This window comes from Argiope bruennichi, chromosome 11, assembly GCF_947563725.1.
Source record: "Argiope bruennichi chromosome 11, qqArgBrue1.1, whole genome shotgun sequence".
NCBI lineage: Eukaryota > Metazoa > Arthropoda > Arachnida > Araneae > Araneidae > Argiope > Argiope bruennichi.
In genome coordinates this window covers 31,112,847-31,131,303 of record NC_079161.1, presented here as the reverse complement: position 1 = coordinate 31,131,303, position 18,457 = coordinate 31,112,847, and the positions used below count along the sequence as shown (strand labels likewise).

The 18,457-nt window shown below is 29.9% G+C and overlaps 1 protein-coding gene across 3 annotated transcripts in view; it reads right to left on the bottom strand.

Annotated features, from left to right (window-relative positions):
• Positions 1 to 430: 430 nt before the first annotated feature.
• Positions 431 to 18,457, bottom strand: part of LOC129957111 (protein cordon-bleu-like) — a 195,476-nt gene continuing 177,449 nt past the window's right edge. For all 3 annotated transcript variants that reach the window (XM_056069260.1, XM_056069261.1, XM_056069259.1), the window contains exons 8-9: positions 6,905 to 8,712; positions 431 to 1,257 (exon numbers count right to left, since the gene is read on the bottom strand). In XM_056069260.1, coding sequence (XP_055925235.1) covers positions 1,234 to 1,257; positions 6,905 to 8,712 — 1,832 coding nt within the window. In that variant the 3' untranslated portion in view covers positions 431 to 1,233. The remainder of the gene's footprint in view (positions 1,258 to 6,904; positions 8,713 to 18,457) is intronic.

The window sequence follows — 18,457 nt, the reverse complement described above, 5'->3', positions numbered from 1 at the left end:
AATTCGACACCACGTGACTTAAAAAAAAATATTCTCACATGATAACTTGAAATCTGCGATAGCAGATTTCAATTTTTAAATTTTTTTTTTATTTGATTTGAAAAATGTTACTGTGCATATCCCTCTACCCTTTGAACTGGGTTTCCTGATATTATCCTACATGCTAAAACCAAATTTAAACTTTATCTCAACAGATTTCTTTAAAAAGAAAAAAATAAGACATTTTATAATTAAGTTTATCTATCTGTTTTATTTTTAAGTCTGTCTATAAATAGATATTAAAGGTTTGTTTAAAAGAAAAAAAAACCCTTCAGAAATCATTTTATAGAACTAAGAAAGTGTCAGTGAATTTGGAAATAAAACAATTTTGTCTTCGTTTGTAGCATAATTAAAATAATAAGCAATCACAATAAAAAAAAAATCCACAAGATCAAAACCAATAACCATAACTTTATTACAATTTAATTCTCTCTGAAAATAGTTTCCACATTTCATACAAAAACCTAAGAATATACACAAATTCCAGCGAAGCCAGGGTTTCCGCTTCAAACGGAATTAAAGGGCGACTTTAAATACCTTTCAAGAAAGTTTAAGATTCAAAATACAACACTGTCCTTGTAAAAGATTCAAATCTAGAAGAACGTACCACAATGTCTCGCCAAATCTCTCTAACATATACATAAAAATCATCACTTTACTATCGCCAAGTATCTCTTCCACATAAATGAAAATTAACATTTTAATATTATTGGAATAATTTAATTTGAATTCATCATAAATATAACAAAGTTGCCTTTTTTTTTAAATACCATCATACAGGTATCTTTGGCGGAAAACGATTTTGTGCATGAATTTTTGCCTAAATATGATGATAAAGCAGCTGTTGGTTAAATCATCATCATATTGGCGTCTTTAGCCACTTGGCTTATTACCGGCAAGTGTGAGGGTACACTCTTCTAGATTTAAACCTCATTATATATATTTTTGATTCTCCATGCATTTAAAACGACGATAGACTTTAACTTTGATATATGTAGAATCGGAATTTCCAAGTTCCCCGTAGAGAGTAGGTAGAATGTTCACCCACGATATGCTAATTCTGCTATATGCAGTTCCAATGCCATTTGGCGAATTGTCCATAGTTCTGTAGCCAAAATCAAGTATGACTTTGGCGGTCGAAGTCATAATATTTAATATCCCTGAGATTAGGGCTTGGAATTCTTGAGGAGATGGTTAGCTGACGATATCAAGAGAAATCTGAAAAAGAATAAAAATATCAATAATTTTGTACAGAAAATAATATTGCAAATATGAATAATTTTTAACAACTAGCCTACTTCTGAAAGCAACTACAATTCGTACAGTGTTATAAGTCACTTTAAAAAAAAATTCTTAAGATGTCTAAAACATATATTTGTACACTATTAAGTAACTTGTTAAAATAAACCTATTAAATTAAATAATATTAAATAGCTGATATCACTAATTAGTTATTTATAAAATGAAAAGGATGAAGATTTATAATCAAACCAAGGCCTTCTAAAAACAGAGTAAAAAAATAATTCAATTCCTAAAGATTTAAAATAAGCCCATAAATTTCAAAAGAGATTATACGCAATTATTATATAAGAAAATTTATCCTCAGATCAAACAAATACTTATAATCAAATATAAAAATAAAGCATTCTCACATCAAAATGAAGATCTTAGAAAATAATGTATTCATAAAAGTTCCAAACTGAAGTTTTTTTCCCAGTACAATTTGTTATAGAAATACGTTATAATCTATGTAATTTTCATAAATGTATGCTTGTAGTTTGATATTTTGTGGCACAAGAATGGGAATCGATAACACTGCTCTAAAGGATAAGTTATGATTATAAATATATGTAAATATTATAAAAATTTTAAAAAGTGAAATTACAATATCATGTCAATGCACTGGTCCCCAATAGAAAGGCTTCATGTACACAATGAACCAAAATATCAAAGAAAATTGCAATAACACATTTATAACGTCTGACAATTTGACGGAATCAGGAAGATGAAGTTATATCCAAATGATTTAAATAAAATTAAATGTAACCAATATCTTCGCGAATCATTTGGTCACCAAAAGCAAGTAGTTACGTAATAAAGCCACTTGTCTAACTCCAACGGCACCACGCTCTATTTCCTCTTTTGATACGCGTAATTGGTCTCACAATTAAATTAAGGCTGCGAATTCAGTGCGTGCCAAGTGAGCACATATGGATTTCTTGAACACAATTAATTATGTAAGTAAAATAGCAATTGATTCTAAAGAATTCACTTGCTGATGTACTAATTACAACTCATCATTTCGAATCCTTTTACAGCAAACTACCGGTAATGCAATGATAAGTTTTTAGAAAAATATAACACTAGAATTTTTTAGACCATATTTTGTAAAAGTAGTTACATTTTAAAATTCTAATTTTTAGGAATACTCTAACATTCCATACATGTAACAACTCCAGAAAGAATCAATTTTTATTTTTGTTTATTTATTTTTAAATTTTCCCTTTATGTGTTTATATATTTAATTTAATTACCAGCCACTTTTGTTGATTAGCTGGCTCGTCAGAAAAACTGATTCTATTTAATATCAGTTTCATCTCTTAGGCATTACTTGATGTTTTTGATTCCCTCAATAAAGTACTTTTTATTATCATATTGTGAAACAGCTTTGTTTTAATAGCCTTACATCTGCTTTGTTTATTGTGTACATGAACATTCTTAACGGATTCGAGTCTTATAATATAATAGTGCGATTGAAAATGTAGCGGTGTAGATAATTAATCTTCTAACTTAATTTTTCCCCCTTCTGGATGTAAACAGTGAAAAATAACAAAGAAATTTTTCTTCTTTAACTTGTTACAATTTTTAAAAAAACTCGCTATTAAAATTATAAAAGATTTGAAGCTATTAAAATAATAAAAATTTGATAGAAACAACAAAAACAGTTTTAATTTCCAAAAAAAATTAAAAACTACTATTGAAAATTATGCAAAAATGTCTTTTTAACAATAACAAAATTCATGAAAAAAATACAAAACTCCCACTATTCGAAAAACCACTTTGTAAATTTTAAAATGGTATAAATACTAATTTTGTGCAATGATATTTTCACAAGTTATCTCGTAAAAGTCAAAATCTTATTTAATTTTTAATTTATTAAAACACCTAATTCATATTTTTACTGTCGAAATTCTATTTATGCAAATTGGAAGAAGGGGTTTCAATTGTTCTAAGTAAAATGCTCTAGTTTGTTGACACCAACAGACACACACAAAGACATTCTCATTTATTATTAGCAAAGACAAAAAAAAAAAAATACTGATTTCTGCGATTTTATTTATTTTTATCTTTTAAGAATATCGAAATCAAAACACAATTAATTCCCAGTCAAGATGTAGAACACGATGTAAAAATATGATTTTATGATAGAATAAATTTTAGTAATTTAAATAAACATATTTATAATGTTTTGCTATTCTCAAAATTAAAAAAAAAATGGGAAATTAAAATATTTATTAAAATCACTAACAAGAAAAAAAAATTAGAAATACAATAGAGTAAAAATTGTAGACGAACAAAAATATTTCAAAACACGTTAATGTTAAATAATTTCTTGATTATAAATGTTATTTTAGGATATATAGCTAAAATGAAAACAAACATTATTTTGCTAGTTAAAATATCCATCGTAGTATGAAACAAGCGAAAATAAAAAAAATTCTTACCTCAGTGCATTATATAAATGAATTAGAAAATATTTTACTAATTCTGCAATTGGTGAAAGATTAGAATAAAATAGCACAGATAAACAGCTACCCGCCAAAAGAAATTTTAAATACAAATTAAAATAGAAAGCCGATTTAAAGAGCTGAGATTTATTAGCAATTCCATTAAAATTACAAAAATAGATTAAACACCAAACGATTAAATAAAATAAAAACAGAAAAAAAAACGATTAAATGTTTCCATTTGAAAATACAAAAATACGCCTTAATAAATAATAAACAATTTTTGAAATAAAAAAATTCAAACAACAAAGAATCAAGAATTCTCGTCTGATTTTTTTTAGGTGACTGCAAAATATACTTTCACTGTAAACAAATAACAAACGCGGTAAAACCCGTTTTACAGCTTTTATATTACAGCTTCGCTGAAGCGTCGGATAAGTTCCAAGTTCTTTTCTAAATTCATAATGCAACTGAAAAACGAGACAATTATCTAAAATAAATAAATTCACAGTTTAAGATCAATACTTTAAATACTATATTGCGTTTATTCAAAATTAATGCCGATTATTCCATAACTAAATATTTATAAGTCTGATTAATTTTTGTATTTGCTTACTTCGATGACTTGACATTTAAAACGCAGAATCAAAAAGGGATTACTAAATAGATGATTTTATCTCTAAACAGGATCACTTAAAGCAATACTGGAACCGCAAAAACCTTCTTCTTTTTTTTTTCTCTCGAAATTTTTAATATTGGCAAAGCTGGTTAAAAAAAAACTCGATTTTAAATATAACATAATTGTTTAGGTGTAGCAGTTATTTTAACAAATTTATAATAAATAAGTAAATATTTTCTTATCTATTTTAATAATCTGAGTGCTATTTGTTTATTATTTATTGTTCGAAAAGAATTATTATTTATTGCTCGAATTATTTGTTCGAAAAGAAAGCAGGAAAGAATCAGAAACTTTGTTCTAGAATATTAGTTTTTTAAAGGCTAGCACCTAAAATCAACATTAAAATGTATTTATAGAAATTTATTTGTGGTCTAATGAAGTAAACACTCTTAACATTACTAGGAATGTTTACATTTATTTTCTTTCGCGTATAATCGTGAACACTTTTTCAGACGATTTTTTTCTTCTTTTATTTATAAAAAAACATTTTCTTCATCCAAATAACTTTCATTGAAAAATCCTAAACAGCGTTTCTAAATCCTAATTTGAAATCGAATAAGTGTTAGTGGGTCAGTGGCATTTCATAATGACACTGTTTCGTTTTACTATTTTTTTTTTAAGTGCTCAAAAATTCTCACCTTCCTATACTAAGAATTTTTCGTAAAACACAAATGATTCCAAAAGAGGACACTATAAAACGTTCAGTTTTAAACTAAGGTGATGTAACGATACGTTTCTGAAAAAGGGAACGAAACTAAGTGCAGAAGAACATTTTTTTTTAATTGCTTTTTTTTTAAGTCTGCATTTCACGGTTCGTTGCAATAATCTCGTCTGCACAGGCACCACGGAATAAAAATAACTATAATTTTAAAAGCTCTAAAAAGTGTTTTTTGAAAAAAAAAATAACTACTTTTAAAATTAGACTATGATTAAATTGCGTTATGCAAGACTTTTTTTTTTAATATATAATAAAGATCGAAATTTAAAATCAATTTATTTCAAGGTATTCAAGTTAAAGTAAATCAAATTAATTAAATTTTAGAACTTATCAAAAATTATAATATAATATATAAATTATAGTAATTACAAAAATAAGTACAAAATAATAATAATATTTATATAATTTTATTTAAAGCAACTTTTTTACTCCAATTATACAAAACAAATAAATGCTATATATATATATATATATATATATATATATATATATATATATATATATATATATATATATGTCTGTGTGCTTGCTTGCATGTGTGTGTGTGTATAAAATGTATTGGACAGATAAAATTGAATAAAGTGTCTTTAAAAAGGAATAAAATAAGAAATCAAGTGATTTTCGGTACGCCATTTTGGGGGGGGGGATGGATCTCACTGGTCTTGCTTGCCCTAATGCATAACACTAAGCCTTTACAGTCTTATCATCACTAGGTCCCCCCCCCTTTATAATACTTCAATAAAAATGATTTAATTTTTATTAAGCTGTACATTATTTCGGAAATAAATATTAATATTTATCGAGGCTGCAATTAAAATTATTCGATGACGGAAAAATTATAAGTAAATTGTTCGGCTGCACTCTCCATCCCCCTCTGTATATTTTAAAATCTTTTTGGCAACATTCCTTTGTCTTGAACAATAACACATCAATATTCAACTATTTTGTTATTACTATTTTTCTTTGTTTTGTTTTCGCTACAGTACTTTGAATGGTAATACCTTAATTTTAGTCAAACAATATAGTTTTTAGAAATATCTAAAAAAAATATTATTAAATATTACGAATCAAACAGTTTGTACCTTGTCATCATGGGAAGAGAAATAATAAATGTGGAAATGACAGATAAAACAAATGAGAAAAAAGCACCAAATTAACTTGAAACCAAAATAAAATTTAAAAAATATTCTGCAGTGAGAAAATTGAACTATCTCTTTTGAAAACAAGTAAAAAATTATGCTTAGCATGAAAGTTAGCGGTACACCATGTTATGGGAAACAAAATAATAATGGAGAAACAGCATATATATATAAAAACAGAAGTCGACAAAACCTACTAATTGAAACCAAAATTTAAATACACACACACACACACACACACACACACACACACACACACGCACACACACACACACACACACACACACACACACACACACACACACACACACACACACACACACACACACATTCTGCTATGACAAAACTGAAATGCACCACTTAAAAATAAACGGGGACATATAATAAATATATATATATATATATAAATCCTCGAAAAAATGTCCCAAATGTTGTGAACCATTAGTTAAAGCTTTACATTGATTTTATAAAAGAGTGAGATATTATCAGAAACAATATAATAATGCGAAATAGTTTGGCATCATTTTTTTTATATTCCCACAGATATACAATAATATAATAAATAAAAAATGATAAAAGGAATGTTTTTATGAGAACTCACCTTCCGCAAGGCAGTCCTGCCGCCACATTTCCTTATCTCTTGCATCAATTGTTCCCTCGGATCCATCTGTGGTTCGATAATTCTTTTCTGGCTAATGCTCTTAAGTCCATTGGTTTTGTTAGATCCTTTGGCCCTCTCACCTGTTGGCATAGGAGGAGGGGGTGGAGGAGCTGGCATTTCAGAATGTCCAGCAGCTTTAGTCACGGGGTCACTCACTCGCGGCATCGATTGACCGATGCTCCCATTAGGACAGCCCAGATGCCCATTCAGATTCTTTTCATTGTTCTGTTTCAAGCTGGGCTTTTGATAAGTGGTCGTCTTTGTGGGGACTGGAGGGGGCACTTTCTTTATGTTGTTGCGCAAATTTTCCACGAGGGGTGCAGGTGCATTTTTTTTAGGTTTCAAAACACCTCCATCGACGTCGTCATCGTTGGTCTCCGATATCAACTTTAAGCTCTCGAAAGAGGGAAGGATAGTGGACAAAATCTTCGAGTCGTCATAGATATCCAAATCACCATCTTTCCTGATTTCTGGGGGCAATCTTTGGCGATTTTTGGTGGAGATCCTCACCTGCGGTGGTTTGAAATAGTTCTTAGTCTTTGAAGATCTCAAAGTGCTGGATCCATTAGTTATGGGCACAGGTCCGAAATCCAAGGATGGTATGTTTATTGTGGACCTGGGCAAAGTGGAACATTTCGTGGGCTCGTAAGACAAAGAGCGGGTTACTAAAGGACAAGAGGTTGGGGCCTCATCTGAATAGTCTTCCCCTTCAGGAAGACTGTGTGACTGTCTAAGAGTTCTGGCATATTGAGGTACAATGCACTCTTCCCTCAACATGGCGTGGTTATTTAACAACTGTTCTTGCCACCTAATAAATTGTCTTTGAAGTTTAATATATTCACGCTGAAGTCTTTCTTGCTCAATTTCGAATTCCTGCTTGTCGTCACAGCTAAGATCGGACAAAGATCTTTGCAGGTGCCTCGCCTTTTTCGATTTGATGCTGACACAGCTTGGAGAACCTTCTGCAAGATTCAGTAAGGACGAGGACCTTCTAAGGGATGTCGACGAACTGGATCGAGTTGGAGATCTGCAGACAGGTGCAATGTCTTCGTCCACAACAAAAGCTTCGTTATCGACACCACAAAATTCAGACGGAGGGGGAGGGAATGTCTCTAAACAGTTCTCAGTCTCATCCTTCAAATCTAATATCAGTGGTATCGATGGCTTTTGCAGAGAATAAGATAAATCCTCTTCTCTTTCTTTTAATTCCACATTCGAAGTCAATGTCTTCTGAAGAATAGGGGAATTTGAGTTTTTAATGTTATGCCTTGATTCCAAGTCCAAAGCTACTTTAGTCGATGCGTTTTGTACGTCACAAGAAGCTTTTCTAGCATCATCTCTCAATTCATAGCTGGTTAAAGCAGGAATTTTAGGGGAAGAAGACACGTTTTTCTTCTTTTTATCTTTTGGTGGTTCTAAATCCAAACTCAACCTAGCCGTTGACTTTTGCAGCGGATAAGAGAAATCCTTTGCACCATTCTCTGATTCTGAATATACAGGTGGTTGAGGTGATATATCCTTGGGGCATCGCCCACCAGGTGTGGATAAGGGACGGTCCTGGGGTGTCACTGCGCCATTCGGCGTTCGTCCACCTCTCTGCTTGATGGCCAGGAGGGAAGGACCGATCCTTTGAGGGTTGTCCAGCGAGTGGAAAGCAGCTTGAATGCTGGAGGCTATTTCCTGTTGCGTCACTTCCTGCTCGATCCTTGCGTTGAGGGCGACCAGCGCCACTCTGGTCACGGAATCGCCTGCAAAAAGGGAAAAGAAGACACACCAATGAGAGTCTGAAGCGAAAAACAAGGGGTATGATCCGAAGCGTCTCGACCAAAGGTCACCGCCCGCAGCTCTGAGCGAAGCTTCGGGTTCTTTTTTTGTTTCTCCTTCTTCTTTTGTCATGCATGGTTTACGCCCAAACCTGATTCTTCCTTCGAGTTTTTGTTTTCGTCTCCTGGAGACGGCGCAGTGAGAATTCTTTATCAAATTCTATTGCCATTGTTAAGGGTTATCTCCAGTAAGGATTGTATTCATTTCATTCACTAGCTTGTGTTGTATTTTTTTGCAGGGGGGGGGGAGGTTACTAATTATTTATTGCAGCAACTCTTCATCGCGCAGATTTGATTTCACTATTCACTGCCGATGCCTTATAAATATGAATTAGTAATATAAATCGAAGAAAGGGGGGAATGATGCAAGAGATTCTGATCACAAAAAAATCCTAGAAAAATCTTTTATCTACCCTAATCTTTGAAGAGAATAGTTCAGTTTTCATTGTTTTTGATGCAGCTGCATTATTTTCTTTTCTATGAACGTCATATGAAATATAATTATGTGTGAGAAATTAGATGCCATAGAAATTGATTTCTACATCATGACACATTGTTACTAAAACAATATTTATTCAGTGAAAATTAATTATTTTGGCACTGTTAACTATATCTGACATAATTACAAAGGAAAGAAATCTATTGAATATTCGAACACATTTAAATCGGTAGGTACCACCTTGTCAATAAAAGTATTGAGGATGCTGAACATATAATTGTCGAAATTTTAATTTAATTGAGTTATTTCTTTTAATTTTTGTATTTTTTAAAAAAAGAAGTGACAAGGGGCTTTTCTAAACCTTCTCATATTCTCTCTCTTAAAAATATTACCCCCCCCCCATTACCCACAAAAATGTAAGAACCTTGGGCAAAGCCGCGAATACCTTGTACGGTGTTGAGGAAGAATAATTATGAAATATTGATCTTAAACGTGAATGCAGCATTTTTACTGACTCTATCGTGCGATCATAGGCGATTTTTTTCTGGTATGCCGTTATATACAAGTAACCGGAAATATGCAATGTATTTTGGACACAATTTTTGAGGTCGATTGAAACCAAAATTTGACATAGAATTACAGTAATCGCAGAATGATATACTGAATTTGTTATTTAAGTCATTGCGTTTTTGAGTTAAAATTGTTTAATCATGCTGCGAAAGTACAGACCGACAGACTGTCAACCGTTTGATATATTTAGTTCCAAATTTAATACGGCTCTGGATGATTTTAGATTCCAATTTAGATATTTGACCCGAGTACCAAATTGTATTTATCTAGCTCTTTATGTTTCGTAATTATCGTTTTCACCTGTAATCGCATTTGACACAATATATTGGTAATCCGGAGTTCACAATGAACTAGGGTAACCAATGTATTGTAATTCGGATCATTTGATATGGATACGGTAATTCATGGTAATAATATGATTGGTAACTCATTATGAACTCCGGATTTGGTAATCAATGTAATTAATTGATTACCAAATAAAATTGATCTAAGTACCAAATTTTATTCGGTAATCCGGATGTATTTACTTCCTTTTAATAAAAATGTACAAATATTTTTAAAGTCTAATCACCAAATTTCATTCGTGTAGTTCAAAGCATTTTTGAATTACACCATGCTCAAGGACAGAGAAGAAGGTGTTTTTTGAACTTGGAGGGGTCTAACATTTGGAGATTTGTCAAAATCTTGATTTCGATTTTACTTGACAGTTGCAATAATTTTTCTTCGTACAATTTCGTATACGAGAATGTAAAAATGACATGCGCAAACGAGAATAGAAATTTTCATAGAATTATTTCATTGGAATTCTGCATATGCATGGGATGAAAAAATCCAATAATAACTCATTATTTAATAGTTTCTAGCAACAAAAATATTACTACTTTCAAAATATTTCAATGAAAAAAAAAACAATGATTTTTCTTAATCATCTTAACAAGTTTCATTTTCACTCGAAATGAAAATTTAATAAAAGAAAATAAATTTTATTAATTCATTGGACGTAAATTTCAGTTCAACAATTAATTTTTTTTCCTATCAAAAATTAGTATATTTACATGCAGAGAAGGGCCGCGGTGGCCTGGTGGTAAGGTCTCGTCCTCGGAACCGGAGGGTTTCAGGTTCGAGACCCGATTCCACCGAAGAACCGTCGTGTAAGGGGGTCTGTGTGTGTTGCACGTTAAATCCGTCATGACCAAACGTCCTCCTGCTGGTGTGGTGCGGTGTGGAGAGGGGGGTGCCAGCTCAGGTGTCGTCCTCATCATCTGACCGTGGTTCAAAATTACGAGGTCCGTCCCAAAATAGCCCTAGTGTTGCTTCAAACAGGACGTTAATATAACTAAACCAAACCTACACGTAGAGGTCAGAATCTGTGGAATTAGTAAATGATTCGTAATTAACAAATGATAGCAAACGCAACTTCAGCCAAATTTTTACACTTTTTTACGAAGTACACAGAGAAAAGTTTTGAAATTGTCAAAAACTTCTATCTAAAGATTTTGTTGTATCCTTAAGTTTCAAATCTCCCTTAGTAAGAAAAACATATTTTTAAATTTATGTTAATCTATCCCTGAACATGATCTGCTATTTATGCGAACAACCGCTATTTTATGTGCACTGCAAAATATTTCTTTATCTGACTGTCGTAAATTTTGCTTATACACCGACAACATGAGCGTTTTGCAACAATTACAAAATTTTGATTATTCTTGTCATCCGATTGTTGCACAAATCATGGAGCAACTATCAATACTGGCTAACAGAGCCTTCCAAATAATTTTCTGCTGGGTACCGAGTCACGTTGGAATCCATGGCAATGAGCTTGCAGATCTAGCTGCAAAATCAGCTTCAGAACCTTTCAATTTCCGTGTTCCCTTTTGTGATGTATCAAGTTATATCAAACGATACATTGATGAAAAGTGGCAGGAAGTTAGGACAGGCAAGCTGATAACAAACTACATGCTATTCAACCAAAAATAAATATGTGGTCAGTTTTACCAAACCGATGCGCAGATGTAAAATTAATTCGTCTACGAATCGGACACACAAGGTATACGCATAAACATTTGCTGTTTGGTGAGCGAGCCCCTTATTGTACGAACTGTGGAGTGATCAATTCCATTGCACATATTCTTACTCAATGTCCTAATTTTACTTCTGATCGTTTAACTCACTTTCATTCGCCTATTTTAAATTTACAGGACCTGGTGGGTGAGAAACCTCACTTAAAACTTTTTGACTTTTTAAAAGCCATTGGTTTCTTTCATAGCATTTAAAATTTGAGTTTAATTTTATTCTTGTGCCAAATCATTATAAATCATAACCTTCTAAACTTTTGAAGTTTTAAAATGTATCCTTGTTTTATTTACACATTTCACACTTTTATGATGGAACTGTTTAAATATCCTTGCGGATGGCGCAGCTTGTCCTAAATTGGACCTTGTACCAGAAAACCTTAACTATACCATACCATACCATACCCTGAACATGATATATCGTTCGAAAATGTTTTATTCCGTACTTAATTCTATCCTGTGTATTTTACGATTCAATACATATATAGGAATTTACAGGAAAAAAAACTATGTTTTTTATGTAATTCAAATCTTGCCTCATCAAGTCATTCTATCGCGTAACGCTCCATTTTTACTAACCCTGAACTATCAGCTGTCAAATCGTTTTTTTTAATAGGGTTGCCAAAACTTTACTGCTCGAATGGTGGTAAATTCAAATCTCCTGTTAATTTTGAGACACCCTTTATATGTTGCTAACTTCAACATTTTCTTTGTCGCAGGACTGTAGAACAGGGGATGACTGGAAACTATCATCGTGAATTTGAACCATGGTTAGGTAGCTTTGGACGTCTTAAGAATAAACAACCTTTGAAATTGCACCATTTTCCTTTGTTTGCCCTTATATTTGTCAATCATTTCGTCATCAACATTTCACCTGGCTTTGCCAGTGCATCTCTAAAATTAATTTCAAAGCATCATCGTCAAGTGACGCATTTGCTTCTCTAAACGGCCCAACCCCCATAATTTAAACCACGCACGCTGTCATCAGTTTCCAAATGGGTGCATTCAAAGCAGTAAACAACAAGGAAACAAAATTATATTCTTTATGGGGGAAAACTACGACAGGTATTTCCCACGATTAATTCGAAAATCGGTTACGGATTCTTGAATATTCTAGATCGGAATGTCCCATAGTTGAGAAATGATTCTGGGGCTTGGTTCGTCGATGATGCGGAAGAGCCCTGCTCACGAAGAATAATCCCCCTTAAAGAAGTGAACCATTTCCGAGATGGATGGTTCTGCACGAATGGGCCTGATGAGTCAAGACAAGGTCGCGGCGTTGTGACAAGAGGTCATAGACGTCATGATGAAGCTGTCATGCGAAAGTTCTGCGCAAGTACCTCGGTTGCCAATTCGCTTTTCTAAATGAGGGGTGAAATTTTTTTGTCATCAATTATATTTAGTTTTGAGGAGTGGCATACCCATGTAGGGATTTGCTGGTCATTCCTAAGCTTGGATTTAGATTTTACTTTGAATATAAGGACAAATTTTAAAACTAATGAAAATGATTGTAGCACCATGCAGCAGTACACACGACAACAAAAGAAGAAAACGGAGCAGCGGCATAGTGATGCGAGGGGGGGGGAGCAAGGGCTTATGCATACAAGTAGAAGTCGCGATGTTACTCTTTTCAGCTTTTATGTATACAAAACCTTAGTGCTTTTATTTTAAGAATGAGAACCAAAAATGAAGAACGGGCAAACATCATTCCTAAGCAATATGTATTAAGCCACTGATATTGGGAATGTGTGAAAAAATCCTTTTCCTCCGAGCTGAAGTTACCTTCAACTAGCAAAGAGACATAAGAAGACCGAAAAAAATTAATTATTATAATCAAAGGAAGCTGATTTTATTTTGAATAACTAACTATCTTAGTTATTTAGTTTATAACTATTTTTGTTTGAATCTACTCGAAAGCTAATTCAGAATTCTAAATTTTGAACCGTGTTAAGATGAAAAGGATGACTCCTGAGCCCATAACTCCCCTTTAAGCTTCTATTCCGCATTAATGGAAAAAGGTTCGATCCCAACGCACACACCCAAGAAAATCTGAAATGAGGAGATTATTCCATTGATATTGTTGGAATGTTTTTGCGATTATAATAGTTTCTCTTTGTATACAAGAGAGTAAAAAAGACATTTTATTCATACAAAAAAAAAAAAAAATCTAAGTTGGTCTAATGTACCGTTTTCAGAAAAAAGAAAAGTTAATATTAAAGAAGTATCAGTGTTTTTCTAATAAAAACTAAGAAGTTTAATTGAAAAATCAGGCTATTCATATTTTAAATACAGACTGAAACAGTCACTGGATCTTATTAATAGGAAAGATCTGTAAGGTTTTAATAATAATGCAGATTAACTTTTTTAGTTATGAAGATGAGTATTATGTAATAAAAATAGATTTATAAAGAAAGAACTATAAACACACATTTATAAGGAAAGTGCAAGAACAATTTTATAAAGATAATTTAAGAACTAAAATAATGAAAAAATATTTATAAATTTTTAAAGAATAGTTTCGATGTTCTAGTATTCTCAGAATTAGACTCTTCTTATTTTAAGTAAAAATATCATTTAGATCTTTTATTAAAAATTATAATTTGATAAACATTTTTAGCTATGAAAATGAGAATTATACAATAAAAGCAAATTTATAAGGACAGTTGTATAAACACATATTTATAAAAAGGGTGCAATAAGAATATATTTATAAAAACAATTCAATAAGAATATATTTATAAAAACAATTCAATAAGAATATATTTATAAGAACAGTGCAATAAGAACCTAATGCAGAGAAAAGAGTTTTTTTAAAGATATTTCAGAATAAAAGAAATAAGAATTCAGAAGCTTAGATGATGTGTTTAGTGCTTTATAATAAAACAAATTGGAATATTAAGTGTAAAATATGATTTTATTACATTTATTTATATTTATCATTCATTGATACTGCATTTCCAGAACATTCATATGCTACAAAATTAAATTATTCAATGCTAAAAAAATATAAATCAAAATAAAAATCATTACATTTTCTAAATTTTAACAAAAAAAAAAAAAATTCATTAATTATACATTATTGAAAAAGTTAATGGAGTGTGATTAATGAAAGTTGGATTTGATAAAAATCAATAAATATTATTCAGTCCATTCATACGAATATTTTAACTGAAGACAACCTTCAGACAACCATATCAACCTACAACAATTCTAAACATCCTACAGTATTTTCAAATGATCGTTTTATTTATTTTATTTTCTTTTTTGCATTCTACCCAAACTCCACTTTTCTCTTTATTTTTTCTCCAAGTTTATAATTTCGTAAAATAAACACTTATATGAATTAGGCTAAATAAATAAATAATAAATTTCTATAACAGAAAGACATATTTATCTGTTGTAGGAAATGTACCAGTATCTGCCATTCAAGTTGGTGATGGTCAAAAATGTACACACCCAAATAAAGCAGAGCAAAAATGTCAGAAAACGCCTATGATTTCCTTTGAAAAGTGGACTACCAAATATAATTTATCTCGTGTATATTGTTACAAACAGATTTGTTTAATGTTATGTTGATCATTTTTTCAAGCACATGGTTCTGTTGATGATTGTTACCCAACAGATTTAGTAGATTTAGTTTGGTTATTTAGTAAAAAAGTAAGATGTTAGCGTTTGCAGCGAACTGATTGGTTATAATGTCCTTCCTATTTTATAAATAAAAGATGTTAAAACTTGGTTAGCTTAAAGAGTGGGAGTAAAGCTATATCGAAATATGTAATGTCTGTACAGAGTAAAATTTAATTCATATGATTATTATTTCTAGAAATTTCTAATGCTGTAAAATATCTTTAGTATGTAATCAAAATGATGTAATAACAAGAACTACGAATCACTGTATCCCAGCTTATATTGCAATGCTTAGCTTATAACACTTATTTCAGTCATATAATATAATGATATAGGTTTAGTTTTGAAGCAGATTTCGAAATGAATTCAGAATATTATTTTACTCATGATTTCTAATAATATTAATAGAATTTATAATATTTAAAAATATAAAAAATACATTTTTTAAAATAATTGAGTAATACATAATGATAATCATAGGACTGAAATGGTGTCTTTAAAATAGATTAAAAAACTTTATAGTTTTGTCACAACCTGATTCAATTGATTAAGAATTAAAATAGGCTTTTAATATTTGTGTAAATTTAATATAAACTATATCTATAAAGAAAGTATTAAAACAGTAGTTAATGCAAACCAGAATTTTAACTAGTTATACTTGATATTGTAATTTAATAAAAGAGGCTTAGTATGAATAGTATAAAGGTTGCTTATGTAAAGGTAAGTTCATTATAGAGACAATGTATTAATAAAAACATCATCACAAATAATTTTAATTGTTTTTTAGCCTTAACTTTCTTTGAATAAATGTAATTCATAAAAATAGACAAGAGAAAATTTACATTCAATCAAGAATTTCTTAATTTCTGCTCTAACAACAAACATTTCGTATAATGTTTTAATAGTTTTCATATGAATTTTGAATAAAAAAGTATTTGAATTTCAAACTTCTAATGTACGAAATTAAAACAAACATGTGAAATTTTTTAAAATTCAGTTTTAGTTAATAATATAAGTATTAGATTTTTTTTAAATATAAAGGAATAAAAGCAAGTCATCTTTACATGTTTAAATTCATTACTTTGACACACAACTTTAACATTCATAGGACATTAAAACAGAGAAAAACTAGGATTTATTAAAGCAAATGATAGACATTATCTCGACTTGATTTAATGAAGTTTTTTTGCATGCATCTTTAAAAATAGTGAAACAATAACTATTTGTTATCCAGTTTGTAAATAATTAAATATTCCAAGTTTAAAAAATATTATAAAACTTTGGAATTCTTTTTTAGAAATGTTTTGAATGATTTGGTTACTTAAATTTTTTCTTTCTCCAAAAACTGTATACTTTAATTATTAAATGTCGTAGTCCTTTTAATTTTGAGAATTATTTTTCTCCATGGTCTTGTGAATTTTTCCCCATGAATGTTGTGATTTTGATATCTTTTTGTGTCATTTTCATGTTATTTTCACAAATACATGCAATCATATAGCTCATAAAAATCTCATTTAAAATAGGTTCAAGTTTCTTTGTATAATTTATATTTTGAAATTAAAACTTTAGAATGATGGTTTGATAGTTTGAAATACATTCTACACATTAATATATTTTTAAAAAAGGAATGATAAAGAGATTTGTTATATATGATAAAATTATCAATAAATAAAAAAATATGTAATGAAGTAACATTGTAAAGTGTATTTACTCATTGTGAAATGCTATATTATTTTTTCTAATAATTAATCATTTGTAGGAAAATTAATACAATTTTTTATAGAGAACATAAAATATCATATTATGACACTTTGTCTTCTATCTCTTATTTGACTTAGTTGATGAAACCCATATCATTTTTTGGTGTTAAGAATATTCCGAACATAACAAAGATCACTACGTAATATATTAAAAAACTTGATTCCATTGTAAATCAAAATTTTAATATCATATTTGTAATGTAATTTAGTAAAAGAAATTTAATAAAAATAGCACAACTGTTGCTAAATGTAATTAAAATTATAATAAAGAGATTTCATTTATAAAACTGCAACAAATGACAAAGAGTAAAATACTGAAGATTTGAGTTACATGTATATGCAAAGCACAATAGTATATACCCTGCATGTAAATCAAGAAATTGCAAATGGAAGAATCTAAATTTCTTATCTATTTATTGTACATTATTTGAATATATATATATATATATATATATATATATATATATATATATATATATATATATATATATATATATATATTATCTAGCATAAAAATAATTTTTTAAGAATTTATCTGTGTTTATATTAAAACAGGGAAAGAATTAAGGAAGCACACATATGATATAAAAAAAGGAGGAAAGGAAGGAAACAAGTATTATTTTCTATTTATAGATGCCCTTTACTTATGATTAATAAAGTAATCAAATAATATAAACAAACTCTATGATGCCTTTTTATACAATTTATGAATTGATAAGATCACTACTTAAGGTCCTAATTAGATGAAAAATTATATTAGATATTTTTATTAGTCAATAATAAGTTACAATATTATATTTTATTTTATTGCAACAAAATTTAATTATCCATTTAAGCTATTTAAAATACAAATGACATGTGATAAAATACGCAATTAAGTATAAATTGATACAAAAAAATGTGCTAATGAAGTGAAAATGGATATATAATGAAGTGTAAATGTATGATTAATTATATGTACAATTCCAAAATTAAAATGTCAGAATGATGCCTTCAGTGTATTGATAATTTTTAAAAGAAAATGGTTAAAAAATATTTTATAGATGAAAAAATTATCCATAAATGCAATTATCCAATTTGCAGCAGTTCGTGTATTTTATGATGTGGTGTAGCAAAGGTAAGTTGCGCCTGTGTTATAATTAAAACAGTAAATCCACCAAGCTTATTATGAAAGAATTAAAGGTGAAAAAAAATTACAATTA